Below are 17,789 nucleotides of genomic sequence, written 5' to 3'. Positions count from 1 at the left end.
GCACATCCTTGCTTGTAGGTTTGTGTAGTCTATTGTGTCATATTTATATATATTTTTTAAAGGAGGAAAAGATAGAAATACAGAATACTTTATGAATTCTCAGGGTAAAATATATTATTTCTTTTTAAAATTAATTTATTTTGGTGTGTGTGTGTGGTTTTGTTTTGTTTTGTTTTGTTTTGTTTTTGTGTGTGTTTTGTTAATCCTCACTCGAGAATATGTTTCCATTGATTTTTAGAGAGAGTGGAAGGGAGGGGGAGAGACAGACAGAGAGAAACATCGATATGAGAGAGACACATTAATTGGTTGCCTCCAAGCCAAACCAGGTATGGATATTCGTTCTCAACATGTTAGGAAAGTATTACTTCAACCCAGCGGGTGGACTGGAAGGAGAGAAGTTGGCCTGTGGGCTTCCGTTTCAGGGGCAGGCTGCTAAGACCAAATGCCTGAAGGTCAGAGACAGCATTCGAGCAGCTGACACGGGACCCCGTTCCTGCCCAAGGGCTCTTAATAAAGGCCCAAACCAGGCTTTTTTCCAAAAATGTTTTTAATTCCAACATCCATCTTAATGGCTTACTGTAGACTAATTTAGCCAGTAGTTGTTATACTAAAAATAGAAGCTAATGATTTCAGCTAAAAACAACTAAGCCAGCACTATCAAAGCATATTTATTGTAAGAAACTGATTATCACAGGGTGCATTTGTTTTCCACTTCCTTTCCCCTGTAGAAAGGCTTAATCTGATTCCCACAGTGAAAGCAACAGCAGTTCTTCCTCTGCTGAGCCCTACAATGTTACGGCTGTGTTCTCCAGTGAGCTCCCACTTCCCAGAGCACGGCCAATCACCTCACACAGGGGGTGGGGACCCCACAGAGGGCCGGCCCCACCTGGTATCTCTCATTGCCTAAGTGCCACTCAGTGAACACTGGCAGCATCAACTCATTTCTCAAGCGCCCACTGGTACCCACTGCCAGCTCGGTACCACAGGGATCTCAATTAGTGGGTACTAAGAATGGAATTCCTTGGAATAATATTTACAAAGCCTTTCTAGGGCACGACCTTGACAAAATGTTTTAATTTAAAATTGTTATAAACCATCAAAGAAATGATTAGCTTTTGCCCTTCTCTGGGGATTGCCCATGTTAGACTGAGACGCTGAATGACTAATGTAGAGCACTAATTTTAGGGCCGACTCAGAATTTTCTTTTCCAGATTGTGACACCTTAATGGATTTCCAGTTTCCACCTAATGTTGGGAAACCTGTTTCTAATGCCACCATCAGGATTCCAACAGAGGGGACTATAAGCAAGGCAAAGAGCTCAAAGACATGCATACACACACACACACACACACACACACACACACACACTTGCTCACACACAGATGTTTTGTCCTTAAGGTCAGCTCTAAACTCTTCCCTCCAGCTACAGCTACACAAGTTGTCCCCTTACTCCTACCCCGCCTATCCCCATGGACAAGCAGTGGTGTGCTGGGAAATGGGTACCTGGCCCTGGGGGGATACGGAGGGATTGGCATGAAGAATCCTGGAGATCTTCAGAGTATTAAGAATAGGACCCACGTGCTTACCTACGCTCAAGAAGGTGTGGTCTTCCTGCTGCCCTACTCAGTGGTGTGGGCTCACCCTCCTGGTGTAACAGCATGTTTTAGATAAACACAGTGGCATCAAATTGAGCAAACACTCTCTTGCATGCCTTAAGTTAGGGTTTCTTGAATTAAATACCCAATTGATGAGAAGAGGTTAGCTGAGGGTGGTGGGATGCAATGACTTCATTCTGAGACTCATCTCACCAAGTCAGTGTATTTTCACCAAGGGAAAAATACCTATTTTTATAGAGCAGCTAAACAGGTAAATGACAGGAACTTAGGATTACTAATAAAATGCACCTCTGACAGGCTTAGTTTGGGCATCGTGGAGCAGAAAGTCCATTCTCTGCATACCTACATAGCCATCATTGTCTGAGTAATTTCAGCCATAAGGAAAGATGTATCAGAATGCTAAAGGAAGGTTGCACCCTGTGCATGGGATTACTTGGGAATATAAGGATGTGTATTCCAGGGAAAAATCTTGGATTTTGACTATTCAGTCAGCATACCATATCACTATAAAACCTTTAAAGGGCTTTTTTAACAAGTTTCATTTCTCCTGATATGAAGCAAGTTTTGAGTGTTGACATTTCTTTTAATTTTAAAAAGGTAAGTAGTTCCAGACTGCATGTTCTTCAGAAGATTGCTTCTTTCTGTGCTGTACACATGGCTGGGCCTTCTGTAACCCTGGCAAGCTAAACTGCCTCATCATCAGAGCTCCTGCAAGTTTTCTGTGCAAGTTGGTTCATCAAGTGCAGCTTGAAGAAACTGCCAACCATGCATGGCTAATTACCAGGACAAACATTTTTATTTCAAAGTTGACAAATAGGATAATAAGTCTCAAAGCCCATTATAAGCTCTAAAAAGAACAATTGCGCCTTAGCCAGTTTGGGTCAGTGGATAGAGCGTTGGCCTGCGGACTGAAGGGTCCCTGGGTTTGATTGCAGTCAAGGGCACATGCCAGGTTTGCGGGCTCAATTCCCAGTGTGGGGTGTGCAGGGGGCAGCCAAGCAATGATTCTCTCTCATCGTTGATGTTTCTATTTCTATCTCTCTCTCTCACCTTCTTCCTTTCTCTCTGGGATCAATAAAAATACATATTTTTATAAAAAGAACAATTGCTACCCTCACATATGACCTTTCAAATGCTACCCTCACATATGACCCTTACCCATCTTTAGTTAATAAGTCAGAGGTAATACTTCTTAGAAAAACTAATGCCATGGACAGTTATCCCAATAAATCCCTCTTAGCCTCTTCCTACAAAGGCCAGTCAGAACCCAACTCAGAATCAATGATATTACTCCAGACAGCTCAAGGGTAATTTGGAAGCTTCCTTGACAAATGAGGGGACTCGGGTACCCTCTCAAGAGCTCTTGAATTGGAATTTTCTATAATAATATATTTCTAAAGCAGTCCAAGTGAGGTAAGCCCTCAGGAAAGTTCCTGAAGTGGGGAGAATGGTCACAAGTATAACCTGCCTTCAGCACCAGGACACTAACCCAGAGAATTCAATTCATGTGGGACAGCCACTCAAAGTCTGCTTTGAACCTACTCCCCAAAAAGCAGATGGAAACAGAGGAGGAAAATTCTAAAGAACTACTTTGTACTTTATCTGAGAACACAATCTATGAATAGCAAAATCAACTTGAAAAAATAGATAGATGCTACTTAAATTTCAGAGCCACTATCAGTGTGAGCCAACTATGCACAAGAGAGGACAAGCATTACAAAGTAAGTCCCGATTCGATAATTTTGATTGTTAACTAATTTGGATTAGTTTTGATTTCACAGAGAGCATGAATCAAACTGGTTAAAACCTTAATAATGTCATAATATCGATTAATATAGTAAATCCTGAATATAGAAGATCTATGACTCCATTAATACTTCCACTTCAGGAACAGGATTTTTACAAAATCAAAGCAATGCTCTTTTGAAGAACAAAGTTTTAGGACACTGAAGAAAGACAAAGTAATCATTACCAATTCATTACGGATCTATCAGAGACTTTTTTTTTAATCCATTCAAACCCAAGTACAGAAGATCAGACTTTGATCCTATATTGTTTCTACATTTTTAGAACTTTACACTCAAATTCAAGGTTACAGTGGCCTTAAAAACACCCACAGGAAAAGAATGACATGAAAGATAATATGAAGTACTAGCTGTTGCATTAGAGTGGTTATTTTTCTTTTCTCTACTTTTCAAATTTCCTATTGCATGTAATATAATGTTGTAATTAAAATCGCAAATTAAGAAAATTCAAGGTTACAAAACACAGTTAACTTTATAAAAATAATTCTTCAAATATTGTGCAGAAAAGAGATAGTCAGCCAAGACAAAGATGATTGAAGGAAAGGTCCCCAGGTCCTGGGAGGAGCTTGAACAGTGAATGGCATCATCAGCATTTCCCGGCATCGAGTCCTCGGAGACAAGAGGCAGCAGGAGCCCCCTCTCCCGTGGCACAGATCCCCCCAGGCACAGATGACCAAGGTTGGATTTTTACACGCTTATTAGTCGTGTGTGCCTGCGGAATCTGCCTTGATTTGGTTTGATGGTGAAGAAAGTGAGGTTCATACACTAGAACCAAATGACCAGGAAAGGTCACAGCGCTGGCAAAAGCAGCCCTCACCAGCCTCACCAGCATTCTGTAACCCATGGCCTGGGAAAGATTAGGTAACATTTTTTTTTTCCAAATTATATTGCATTTGCTCAACTATGTTCACTTAAAAAAAAAAAAACAAAAAAAAACTCTATGCAGATCTGTAAGCAGACCTCATTCACACTGCCAGGACTCTCCATCCCCTTGCAGGTTTTTTTGGGCAATAAAAACCAAAATCTATATTTAAAATATGTGTGCATCTCATAAGATAAATTTTTAAAATTCATGTTTAAGTAGAACAGTGGCCGTTCCAAATGAGAAACTTTGTTTACTAATATGTGCTTACTGCATTGGCATATAAAGAAGAAAACCCTCAATAAGGATTTCAGAGTCGTTCCTCAAGAAATCACACCATGTGTGCCCCAAAGCTGTCCGTGTTCTAACGTGACTTCCTTCCTCAGTCTCTAAATGCGTCCTCCGCCGCCTCCTCCGAGTGGGAGGTATCTGCAGGTTGGCATCTGCCTAATCCCACGGGGTCCTCAGGCGGGTGTCACAGCTGCTGGTTGGTGAAGAAGGATTTAGTCTCCCTGCAGACAGGATTTACGCAGAGCGGGCAGCTCAGAACCAGCTGCTTGGAGCACAGCTCGTTTGATTGGATGTGTGAGTGCACCAAATCGGCCAGGGCCTGCAAGGCGGGTGACAAGAGGCAAAGATTCATCAGAACAAAAAGTCTGCTGTCTCCCCCACCCATGCATTTCCTCTCCCATCTGTTCTGATAATCACTGTGGCTTGGGGTTTCCTTTAATCTGAATGATGAACCCTTTGAATCACATCCTACAATATCTTTCTCTCCCGAGCATCCTCAGCTTGGAGAAAACTTAAAATAGAGACTTTAGAGAGTGAAATCCTCTTACCCCGCCCGCTAAACCTCGTCGGTCTCTGAAAGGCAGATTTTAAATCAGACAGTGGTAGGTGGATAGAAGTCAGAAAATGGGGGCTCTCTAAAGGAAAAGGGAGTGAGAGGATAAGGATTTCGATTTTACTTTTGTAATTAATTGGACCTCAAAATGTTCTAATATGTGAGAAAAACCAATATTCTGAGCGAGTTTCTCAGAGGATTACTCTCCGATATGTTCTACTAAAAGGGTTGTAAGTCCAGAGATACCTCAGAGAACAATGGATTTCCATTAAGAGACTCGGATCTTCTGATGTTTTCAACTCCACACTGAATCAAATGAGAAAAGGGAGGAAAACACATACACGTTTTATTTTCCTTGTGCTTTTTTTTTTAAAGAAACTGACTGCTACAGAACACATGCACATGCACACACACACACACACACACACACAATTCAAAGTCTTACTTCAAAAGAATTCTAACATTGCTCAGAAATGAAATATTCGCAGGACCAAGCCATATGCTGATTTTCAACCATTATCATAAAATGGCTCTTCAATTTCTACTCCTCCCCCTACCCAGTACCTTCCCATAGGTGCTTTGTTTCCAAACCACTTTTGAGGGTGTATTTGATAGAATTCCCAAATAATTTAAGTCTGCTTACCACTCTTTTTGTTTTACTGTATCTTTCTAATGCACACCTTATAGACTCTACCTAAGCAGAATGTTGATATAAGTACATTTTTATACCTGTTTTGATTCCAAGTGTCGAAAGAGGTAAATTAATTTCATGTATATGGAACCTAGATGGGATCCAATTTAGAGTTGGGATTTTAAATATACCTTGACATTTTAAAAATCTAAAATAAAAATCTGAGCATTGTTTTAGCATCTTCCCTGCTCTCCTTTCCAAAAATATCTAGTTAATTATCCCCCAAATAAGTGAGAAATATCTCATTATTATTTATTCAGGTAGTTAGGATCTTCTCTTTCCCTTTCCAAAATGCTGATGGCTTTTCAGGTGCTTTATCTTTTCAGTTAGTATTAACATCAGAAGACTGGTTTGGGGGAAATGCTGAGGTTCATTAAACACACAGTTCTCAACAAGAGACTGCAGTCTAAAACTTCATGGAGAAGTCAGCACCAGCGGGGTAACCAGAGGTGGCCAAGTGTTAGACACTGCTGATGGGAGCATTGAAGGAAACATTTCTGTAGGGAAATGAAGTAAAATATGTCAACATTTACATTCCATTTCTAGGAATGGATCCTCAGAAAAATGGGGAAAATAAAAAAGGAAATGTTTATCACAGAGCAGTATATGACAGTAAAAAATCAGAAACATCTTTAATGTATACTAATTAAGAATTCGTTAAAAATTATTACTTAGATATAATTATTTATTGATAAGGCCCATAATATATTTTTAAGAAAAAAAAGGCTACAAAATATTAGGAATAAAATGCCATTTTGTTAAACGTGTAAAATACACACACACACACACACACACACATAGAGGAAAAAGGGATCTTATTTTTACCAAAGCATTAACATATTATGCCTGAAGGGTAGGATTCTGAGTGAGTTCTATTCTCAATGTTTTACTTCTCTCAACTGTGCGAGCTCTATTATTTTTATTATTAAAAAGCAGTGAAGTTATTTCTATTTGAGGAAAACATTCAAACTACTTTTTAAAGAAAAGTTTGTTGCTTTAAACAGAATATCTTCTCATCAAAATAATAAATTGTAGCTAGATGGTTTTCTTTATTCTCCACATGGACTAATTTATTAGTCACTAATAATCCATGTATTAGTAAGATGTGTTTACTAAAATGAATGAATGTGAATTATCATTCAATGCAAACAAAAAAGTACACACTGCACTTAAAGTCTCAGTGAGCCCACAGTTAGCCTAGGTCATGGTGGGATACAGAAGGCATCATTAAATGAGATCCATGGACAGCCCTGAAACCTCATTTTAGCCAATTACAACTTCCCCATAAATTCTTTATCAGAACTACTGACACGTAATTTAGGCACCCTCTAACTTCATCAGCGCTTGATTGATGGCCTGCGTGCACACAAAAACCTGTGGGGTCGGGTACTGGCTGAAGCTCGCCTCCAACCCACTCTCCACCCGGCCCTGCACCTGCCACCCTGTCCCAGAGAGGGAGAAGGATCCTTCGAGGCCAGGCCTCCATCAATCACTCTGGATGACCAGGGACAGGAGTTCTGGCAGAAGACGGGGGAGGGCTTCTTGGTCCTAGCGCCTCCACAATCCCCACAAAAACAATGCTACCAATTGGACTCAGGTTTCAGGCCGACCCTCAGGAGCCGTGAGATGGGGAGCCACAGTTTTTCTCCACTCTGAACAACAATTCACATCCATCTTCCATTACAAGACATGAAACATGGTATTTGTTATTTCAATAATCAGATTGATAACAACACAGGAGTAAACAGCTAATTAAGTGCATTAAAAAAAAAAAAGTGGTCGAGAAAATAACATGCTCTTTTCCTAAATGACAATGACTCCTCAATGCCTCAGAAACCCGAGGGACACTATTAAGTGAAGAAGAGGAATTATATAACAATAAAATCTTTTTCCTCCAGACTGGTGAGAAGTACAATTATTTTTTCTTAAGGAAATGTAGTGTTTATTACTTTCAAGTAGTACACTACCCAAATTAAACAGTGACCATGCCTACAATGGGCCCAATTCAGAATGGCACAAAAGTGCTTCCCCTCCGCGGAAGTGGGACTGACTTGATGTGGTCAGATTTCTTACTCAGATTAAGTATTATTCAGAACAAGGAGGATCGAGGATCTGTAAACACATATGCCACGCAATATTTTTGAATGACACAATTAGATCCCGACAGAGAGTTTCCCTTTAAAACCCATCGTGGTGGGATTAATAGGGCAGACAGCAGCATTACCTCGTTAGCTAGAACCTGAGAGTACTCGATGTCCAGTTCATACAGAGTTTCAATGTGATCGCTGGTAAACGCGATGGGAACCAGGAGGATGTTCTTCCAGCCCCGCTCGCAAAGCCCTCTGATGGTCTCATCTGTCTGAGGACCCAGCCAGGGCATCGGACCAACCTAGGAGAAAGGAGGATGCATGCCCAGTGGCCCCACTTCTCCCTCTGTCGGGCCCAGCTCTGCCCCGGGCACACCTTCCTTGGGAGCAAGGGCCATGCTTTACACCTGCTTTAATGGGTTTTAGTATTTCCATATTGAAGCTTGAATCCTTCTAGAAATGGCAGGCTATAAATACCAGTTCTGTCACTACAACTAGGAATAATACAGTAAGTCAATGGAACTCAGCTAGTCATTCCATTTCCCCTCCCATCAGACTGGCAGGCAGAGTTCTTTCTGCCCATGGTAAGCAATCAGGTTACACCCAGCCTGTGCGTATGAAAGAGCCAACTCTAACTGTTTCATAACTAAGTCCTAAGATAGGTGTCCTCAAAAGAGCCGACAGCCCACAATGTGTGGAAGCCACTCACCTTAGACTGCCAAACCAGCCGGTAGGGATTGGAGTAACCCAGCTTCTCCATGACTTTCTGGACAGTGGCGCCCACCTCCTGAGGATACGGGTCCCCTCTATTGACCACCTGCAGCAGAGGCACATGGGTGTTCAGTCACAATCTTGTGAAGGGTTCCAAGAGCCTGGGACTGTGCAGTTGAAGGAGGTAATCCCTGGACCAGAGACTTCCCCTCTGTCTTCTGCACTAATGACAAAGCAATCTGAGCTCAATGGTCAAACTTCCTTGGATCCACTTCTTCATTGGCCAAAGGCCAATCATCTCTAAGGACCCTAAGAAAATGTCAAATTCTATGTCCCATGTATTACATGTATAACAACGGAGGATGGGTCTCTCTGTGCCCATCTGAAACGGGAATGAATGACACAGAGCAGGGAAGGAGGAGTCAATATGAGATGAGACTTCTACCTTGGTAGTCACTGGCGTGGCTGACTTTGGAAAGGAATTAAAAGAGGACTGTGTAGACAGCATATAGAACTGAGTTTATGGGGTTCAGGGAAAGAACAGAGGTAAACACCAGTGGAATAAGAGAGACGAAAGCAGCAGCACATGGGCTCAGATTCCAAAGTCCTGAAGGATATGACCAGCGCCTTCTTCTTCCTTCTCTTGCCCTTCCCCTTCTCTTTCCCCCTCTTCCTCCTTCTCCATCTTCTTCTTCTTCTTTGACCTATTCCAATTCCTCTTCCTACAACAATGGAATACAGACAAATGCTTTGTGCACGGCAAATGTCTGATAAACACTTCTGATAGAACAGCTTAATACCTTGAAAGTGTTTAATAAAATTGTATTTTTACTGATTTATTATTTAGTTTCATGCTGACTCCCTAACACGCTTACCTTGCTGTACTTCTCCTCAGTGTAACACTTATTACCTTCTAATATACTACAATATTTTCTTATGTATTATGTTTATTTGTTTTCCCCACTCTCTGGGGGCAAAGAATTATGTCTATTTTGTTCATTCCCAGATTCTGTAACGGTGGACAGAACAGTGCCTAAAATATAGTAGGTTCTCAATAAATACTGTTGACATGAAATACTGATGAACTATTTTATGATCTACTATAAACTAGTTAAAAAACCATTAAAAAGATAAATGTAGAAGGAAAGAGGGAAATACAAAGTCACCATCAGAAAAGCACAGAAATAATTGCTACAGGCAAAAAATCCAGTGATGGATGTTAAGTTAAAGGGCAAAAATATGATAAATAAGACACTTGGGTAGTCTCAAAGACTCTTCCCTAAGATATTTTTAATTACAAAAAGGGAAAGAATAACTACCCCATGGACAATCCACCTGTGACGAAGGACCAACCATCATAACACCAGCAGTAAGGCACACGTGTCATTACATGCCCCGAGATGATGCTCTGAGGAGGACAGGTCACCCCTGGGGAATTCTTCCCTCCAAGGCACAACCTCAGGGTAATCGTGAAGAAAGACCAGACACGTCCAAACAGGAGAGCATGCTACCTAACAGATGACGTTCTACAAAATCACTCTTCACAACTATCAAGGTCATGAAAGACAAAGACAGATAGGAGGACACGAGGAGACAGGACAACTGAATGTGAGGAGGGGTCCTGGGTTCCGTGGGGACCAGAGAAAGGACCTGGTGAAAAAGTGGTGAACTCCAAGGGGAGCCTGGCCTTCGGTAAGCAGTGCTGCCCATGGTTCATGGTTATGTGAGGCATCAACCTCAGGCGCAGCCACGTGAAGGGGATATGGCACTAGTTTTGCAAATTTTCTGTAAGTCTAAAATGTTTTCAAATAATAAGTATTTTTAAAAGCCATGAAGCGGGGGAGGGAATGTAGGGGTAAGAATGGCCTGCTACGTACATCCATTTTCTTCCTCGGCAAGCCCTCGTTCCCCCCCACCCTTTTCTTATCCTCATAACTTCATGGCATTCCTCAGTCCCACACAGAACCCTGGGAAGCAAAAAAAAAAACAAAAAAAAAAACCTGGGAGCAGCACGCCCAGACCTGGCGGGGGAAGAGAAGCGGGGCTGAGGGCGAGAGGACAGAAGGCAGCACCTGGAAACGTTCATGTGTAAAAATGTGTTTCTTCCTTCCCCAGTTCAAGCGCCTTCCTTCTGGCACTTCAGACGTGGCCTCATCACACCGGGACAGTTACAAACAGGATGAGGGTGGAGAAAGAAGATGGACACATGAAGAGGATTTGCATAATGCCAGAAAAGGAGACTAGGAACCTGTTCGAATGAAACAGGCAGGCTTCCAGAGGAGAGAAATGGATCTCCAGGGCCACATACTGCTGAAAGGGCAACTGCTTAGCTGAGATGTAGGAGAGGAACAAGCTGCAAAGGGCTCGGGGCTCGACCCTGGTGACCACAAGGTGGCAGTAAAGGCCAATTAGAAGAGTGGCCCAGCCTCTCATTAACGCCATTAGCCCTGGAATTAAAACCTTGATAACACCCAAGAAGATGAAATTCTCCACCTCTCCAGCTTTGGAAGCAATGTCTGTAGGACAGGATGCTAGCTCTAAGCTGATGAAACTGGCTGCTTATTCCAAGCACTTCCGTGTATTAAGACGGCACACCTGCTGGATCATCCTTGTTCCTATGCACTCTTGTATTCGCTTGCCCAAGCGTGGTCCTTAGTCTAAGCAAGTTAAAAACTGCAATCGTGCCCAGCAGGGTGGCTCATTTGGTTGGAGTGTCGTCCCTTACACCAAAAAGTTTCCACTTCAATTCCCAGTGTGGGCACATATGGGAGGCAACCAATGGATGTCTCTCTCTCTCTCTCTCTCTCTCTCTCTCTCTCTCTCTCTCTCTCTCTCTCTCTCTCTCCCTTTCTCCTTCTCCCCCCTCCACTTTCTCTATCTCTAAAATCAATTTTAAAAACAAAAAAAAAAACACATCCTCAGGTGAGGACTATAAAACAGCAACAACTTGCGGAGACTGGTTTGGCTCAGTGGATAGAGCGTCCGCCTGTTGACTGAAGGGTCCCAGGTTCGATTCCGGTCAAGACCATGTACCGTGGTTGCGGTGGACCCCCAGTGGGGGGTGTGCAGGAGGCAGCTGATTGGTGATTCTCTCTCATCAATGTTTCTGACTCTCTATCACTCTCTCTTCCTCTCTGTAAAAAAAAAAATCAATAAAATATATATATATTTTTAAAAAAAACAAACCAACAGCAACAACCTGTACTCGCTTCCTGGAATTCAGAAAACCCCTGTCAAGTCTTGAGGACAAAAGAGAGAGATTGAGAGCCCCCCATCTGAATAGAGGACCAACAGTCAAGCCGCCAAAACATCAGGCAGGTCAGAGCAGTCTACTGTGCCACTTATTAAAAATCCTTATATGTGACTATATCTTCAGGTGGTTATGATTTTTACACAGTATTATAAATTATAAATATTATAATTGGAATGAATCATTATTAGGTCTCAAGGAGTGAATCAAGTTAAATGAGCACGACATTACACCTGAGATTTTAGAATTCAGGACATTGTAGAAACTGGGTCCATGTTACACACTGAGAAATCCTCTACCACGAGGTCATCCAACAAAATGTTCTTACTTACAGACATTGGCAGTGAGTGGGCGGAAAAAAGAATGACCACCTCGCTTCTCTTCTCCGGTGGAAAACAGTCCAGCTCCTTCCGAATGTGGTCTGCGAAGCACTGCGGGAATGCCGGGAAAGGAAGGTCAGGAGCAAGTGGGAAGAACGAGGTGGAAGGGAAAGACAGTATTTTTAAGATGAGAGCCACACCAAAAATGTCGGAGCAACCCTCAAAACCCAGAACTCTCTTTGTGAAAAACTGCAAACAGTACGGTCTCTCTTGCTTTGGTTCATCATCAAAATGGCTCCTAACGGGTTCAGGGGCCTGGGGAATTTGATGGGAAACTTCTAACGCTCGCTAATGGCTCACTGAAAATGAACGCTCTGGATCTGCTGTCCCCCGGGAGGAGCGGGGCACACTTCCAGATGGAAAGGAAACACAGATGGGAAGGAGAAGTTGTTTTAAGACCTCTCATTTGCTCGGTTAGCAGGAAAACAGCTTACAGGGTCTTTCTGAATCTCCTTAGTTTGGCTTTCAGGCATATTGCATTAAAATGCATTAGACAGAAATAGTAGAGGAATAAGAAAATATCATCTATTTTTATGACCTTTTCCTTCTGAGCCCAATATCCTCACTGAGTCAATCTTCATAACAACCTTCACAACAACAGATGAGAGGTTGTAAAACTCCCATTAAATCCACAGAGGGCGGAAAGATGCACAGGCTTGGGGGCCCATTCAGTCACATCTGCGGAACTTGGGCTAGAACGCAGGCCCGCCTCCTCCCCCAAACCTCTGCCGACCAGACCAGTTAATTCCCTTCGTCTAGTTGGCACTTTCCGACTCACATCAATAGGTGCTGAAATACCAGATCTGAGGAGGCTTTCTTTCATCTTACACTTTAATCATTCTTTGTCATTTCACTTATAAAGCAAATGCTACAAAGGACATTAACGGGCCAATTGACAAAATTTTAATATAAACATGCATTAGATAAATTAATCAATGTTAAATTTACTGAAATTGAATACTGTATCATGGTTATAGAAGAAAATCTTCCTGCTATTTATCTATAGAGTGATTTTAGATATGCATATGTGTAAAACTTATTCTCAAAAGGTTCAGGGGGAAAATTATGTGTAAATATATATATATATATATATATACACACACACACACAGAGATAAATGTTTATATTAATACTATGTGAATCTAGGTAAACAGTAGACTTTTCTGCACGTTTGAAATTATTTCCAAATAAAAAGGGGTTTTTTTTTATTGTTGTTTTAAATCTTTATTGTTGAAAGTATTACATATGCCCCCTTTTTCCTCCCATTGACCCCTTCTGGCCCAACAAATAAAAAGGTTTTAAACCATTATAAAGGACAATTTACCAGAACCAAGTAAATTTATACTCGTTGATATGTGGATATATACCAATTTAGGATGAGCAAATTATTCCTCAATAAATACTGAGATATTGTTCATCTTTACAGAACCCTCAAAAATTGGTAAATAAATGCTCCAAGGCACAAAATGGCACCTAGAGAGTTAGTTCCCTTTTCAAATGTATAATTGACTTATAGGATGTGACAGGAGTAGATGCAGACAAAAACAGGATTTTTCCGGTAGTCTTTGCAGTGTTTGGAAACTAAGGATGCTCACAAAGGATTACTTCTGGACAAAAGCCTAGGTGAGGAGGCCCACTGCGAAGTTCACATAGGAACCCAGAACATCCACTTACTCCAATTATTCCGACAGCTGGGTAACAGCACTAAAATGACCATTTTACATAATTACTGCCTGTAATAAGTGGGAATGTTGATTTAAAATTTTTAGTTTCTATAGTTTTAGGTTAGGGTCTAGGTTTGGGTCTGTGTGTTATTTCTGTTTCTCATGTAATCTACATCATATTAAGAATAAAATCTACGTGTCAATTTTTTTGTTTCCAAAGAAGTTTAATATTTTTCCTTTTCTCATCTTGCAAACCTGCGAGTACAAACACAATTTGTTCCAGCTTACAACAGGCCCTAAGCCACCGTCAAAACTGAGGAGCCGTGGGCAAGTCCAAGTGCTACTTAAATCATCTAGAATCCATCTGTGGTATTTTCTCCACGCAATCCCTCAGCAGAATGAAAGAGGCAGGCGGCTCTCAGAGCCTTCAATCACAGCATCCAGGGGGCAGATAAATGCCTCTGAGATCCCCTTTCATTTTGTGAACGGAGACTTCCTCAGTTAAGAGACCTTTCCATCTTTCTGCTTCCCCCCTTTACAAATGGCTGAATTTTAATGCAAATCTAATTACTCACTGGATCAGGGCAGGCAGATGCTGTGCAGACCCCGCAGTTCCCTACCACATGTCAGTGCTGACCTGAAACACCCCTCATTTCCAGGCCAGGCCTCCGAGAGCAAGAGCTGCAGCTCGCTGGGGCTCCAATGGTACTGACCGGACCAGCAGACAAGGGGGGCGCAGAAGCAAAACCACACTCATCTCCAGGAAGGTGCTTTCTGTTCACTTTTTACTTGAAACCTAATTTCAACCTAAGGGTTAACTCGTGACTTCTACAAACCTGAGGAAACAAGCTGGCCTGCTTTTAATGATGTCTAGCACCATCTAGCGGTTACAGATTTTAAATGTTTTCAGGCTTTTAAAAAAGATGTTAAGTTGGTATTTTGCCAGTCAGAGAATGTCCAAGGAATGAAACATAAACTGGGTGAAATCTGAATCACTTAATTTTTCTCCTACTTCAACTATCTGAAAAGCAGAAACTTCCTCTGGCAGAACAAAACTATATCTGTGTGATATAGGGCATTTATAGCAATGCTCTTGTATTCAGAGGGCAAAAAAGGATATTAAAATGAATGAATGAAGCTAGTTAAAGCTATTTTACCATTTGCGACAGCATGGGTGGACATAGTACTATGCTAAGTGAAATAAGTCAAAGAAAAATAAATACTGTATAATTTCACTTATATGTGGAATCTAAAGAACAAAATAAACAAACAAAACAAATACAGACTCATAGATAAGGAGAACAGACTTATGGTTGCCAGAGAAGAGGAGGGTTAGGGATCTGGCTGAAAAAGGTGAGGGGATTAAGAAGTACAAATTGTTAGTCACAAAATAATCTAAGGGATATAAAGTGCAGTGTAGGGCAGCGGTAGCCAACTGGTGGTCCGTGAAGTCCAAAAGGTTGGCAATGCTGTATAGGGAATACAGTCAATGCTAATATAATAATTATGTACGGTGCCAGGTGGGTACTGGAGACATTGGGGGACCACTGTGTAAAGGATATGACTATCTAATCTCTATGCTGCACACCTGAAAGTAAAACAAAATTATATTGAATGTAAATTGTAACTGAAAAATAAAATAAATTTTTAAAAACCCATTGACTTTAGAATTGTACTTTTCACTGTTCTAATGTCATCTATTAATATAAATATTATAAATACAAGTGGCATAGAAGGATTTTGAAATTTCTAACATATAAAACTTTCTTGATTGAAATGTTAAATTTCTTTTCATGTCTGAGAACATGTAGCTATATTACCTTTAGGTTTTAAAATTTTCGATATTTTAAAGGATTTAGAACACAGAGGGCTTATTTGTCCGCCATTCAGTCTATGAATGTACATTAGCAGAAACACCTTGCGTAATCTTTGATGTTTTTCTGGTCATTGGGAAACGCCAAACTCAAAATGTAATTCTGCTATGGTTTGTGACTAACAGTATTAACCTGAAGGAAGAAAAGAGTCTAACCTTTAATCTTTGAAAGTATTTTCTCTTGTCACAATAATCCTTTTTTTAATCCCCAGCATACAATGTAAGTAAGAGAACCATGAGGCTCAGAGGGATGGACACCTGTAAAAAAACCAGCCACACAGAAGCTGGGGTGCTGGTAGGCTCTAGCTTACCTGAATGAGGAGGGGATGCGTGGGCCACCTGTCGATTGTGCTCCACTTCATCATGGGCTTCTTTCCCACTTGATTATAGTATCTGTAAATGGCATTCAAGCTGCTACCTGAAATAGGCAGGGGCCACTTAGTAGGTGCCTACTGACTACAGTGAAAATAAAATAACAAGACTAATAAAGGCAGTAACGATAAGTTCAAAATTGGCAACCGCTTCTATACTGAGCCAGTCCAACCACAATCATCCCAATGCTCTAAAATGCATTCAGACTTCACTGTCCTGCAAATGAAGATCACTAAAAAGCAATCCATTTCAACGGCCTTTCAGAGATTATTGGGGTCATTTCTAGTGAGAAACACGATGGCAATGGATTTATGAAATATTAGTGGTCATTATTTGCAGCGACCAAGTTTTACAATTAAAAGCATGTCGAGATTATTTTCCCACCGTGAAGGTAATCAACCCCATTACAGCAAATGTAGGGGGTGGGAGAGAAGGAAAGAAGCCAGCCATTATTCCCATTTTACTAATACATCATTGTTTTATGCTAGCATAGTTCTTTCTAGTTATATTTCTTTTTAGCTATCTTGTTTTACAAAGTTGTAATTTTAATATGTATGCAATTTTGTGTCCTGAGTATTTGGGGCATTTTTTATGAGAAGAGTATTTCCCACATTATAATAAAAGCTTTATAACCATCCTTTTTAACAGCTTGTTGATAAAAACAGCAGCTTATTGAGGTTTCTATGAGCGCTCTATTTTTTATCTGCTTTTACAACATTATCATCATCCGCTAGAATAAGTTAAATGGGTATCAAAACCTTATCTTGTGAATCTAACAAAACATATACTTCTAAGGAAGAGATGGAAATTATGAAAATTTAACAGGAGGTAAATGGTACTGCCCCAGTACAATTTTATCCTGGCCTAGGGGAGCTGAAACTGGGGCCAAGCCTTAATCCTATGAAACTGATCCTAACACAAGGACTCTTCCTCAATCTTAAGGTAGAACAAAAGCTCCAAAACATTTCATGCTTCCCAACACCAATCCACTGGTTTCTCTGACTATGAGAACTATTCATCTGTTAGGTCCCCAACTTATAATGCTAGTCTTCTTAGGCTAAGACTCAACTTTAAAAAACAAAATGAGTTCACGTTGTTGAGTAGAATACAATGAACCAGGAGAATCCAAGCTGAGTCTATTCCAGGTTCTGGAAGCCACATAAGTTGCCCTAGGTCACTCAGAACCATTCCATGAACTACCAGAAGTAGTAATTAGGAGGAACGTATAACTAAAAAAAATCACTTGTGATGGATATACAGAATATACTGGCTCTGTCACAATGTATGTCTATAAACTGCAATAGAAAAAGACACTCCAGTGATTTCAAAGAATGAATGTGCTTCCCGAAGGCTCTCACATCTCTGAAGTGAAGAAGTGTGTACATGAGCTATATTGGAGAAAAACTGCACAGCCCTGGATGTTTTAAACACACGAACAGAGCCAGCTGTGTAATGAAACCCACAGTTGATCCTTCGTCATATAAGTAACGATTTTAAGTTGTCTAATTTCAAGAGCATTTACATGTTGGGATATATTTTTAAAATAAGGCCAAAAAAAAAAAGTATGGCTTAGGTATTTATAAAATCTGATTCCTTCCCCAGTAACATATCACCGGACATACTGGAGTTGGAGA

At 40.9% G+C, this 17,789-nt stretch overlaps 1 protein-coding gene across 2 annotated transcripts in view; it reads right to left on the bottom strand.

Moving 5' to 3' along the window:
• Nucleotides 1-3,599: 3,599 nt before the first annotated feature.
• The window catches only part of FECH (ferrochelatase), a 30,643-nt gene continuing 16,453 nt past the window's right edge, over nucleotides 3,600-17,789 (bottom strand). For both annotated transcript variants that reach the window (XM_036418578.2, XM_036418576.2), the window contains exons 6-11: nucleotides 16,095-16,201; nucleotides 12,199-12,297; nucleotides 8,615-8,722; nucleotides 8,043-8,207; nucleotides 5,374-5,433; nucleotides 3,600-4,893 (exon numbers count right to left, since the gene is read on the bottom strand). In XM_036418578.2, coding sequence (XP_036274471.1) covers nucleotides 4,759-4,893; nucleotides 5,374-5,433; nucleotides 8,043-8,207; nucleotides 8,615-8,722; nucleotides 12,199-12,297; nucleotides 16,095-16,201 — 674 coding nt within the window. In that variant the 3' untranslated portion in view covers nucleotides 3,600-4,758. The remainder of the gene's footprint in view (nucleotides 4,894-5,373; nucleotides 5,434-8,042; nucleotides 8,208-8,614; nucleotides 8,723-12,198; nucleotides 12,298-16,094; nucleotides 16,202-17,789) is intronic.

This window comes from Pipistrellus kuhlii, unplaced genomic scaffold (assembly GCF_014108245.1).
Source record: "Pipistrellus kuhlii isolate mPipKuh1 unplaced genomic scaffold, mPipKuh1.p scaffold_m20_p_6, whole genome shotgun sequence".
Taxonomy (NCBI): Eukaryota; Metazoa; Chordata; class Mammalia; order Chiroptera; family Vespertilionidae; genus Pipistrellus; species Pipistrellus kuhlii.
This window is presented reverse-complemented; position numbering and strand designations above follow the sequence as displayed.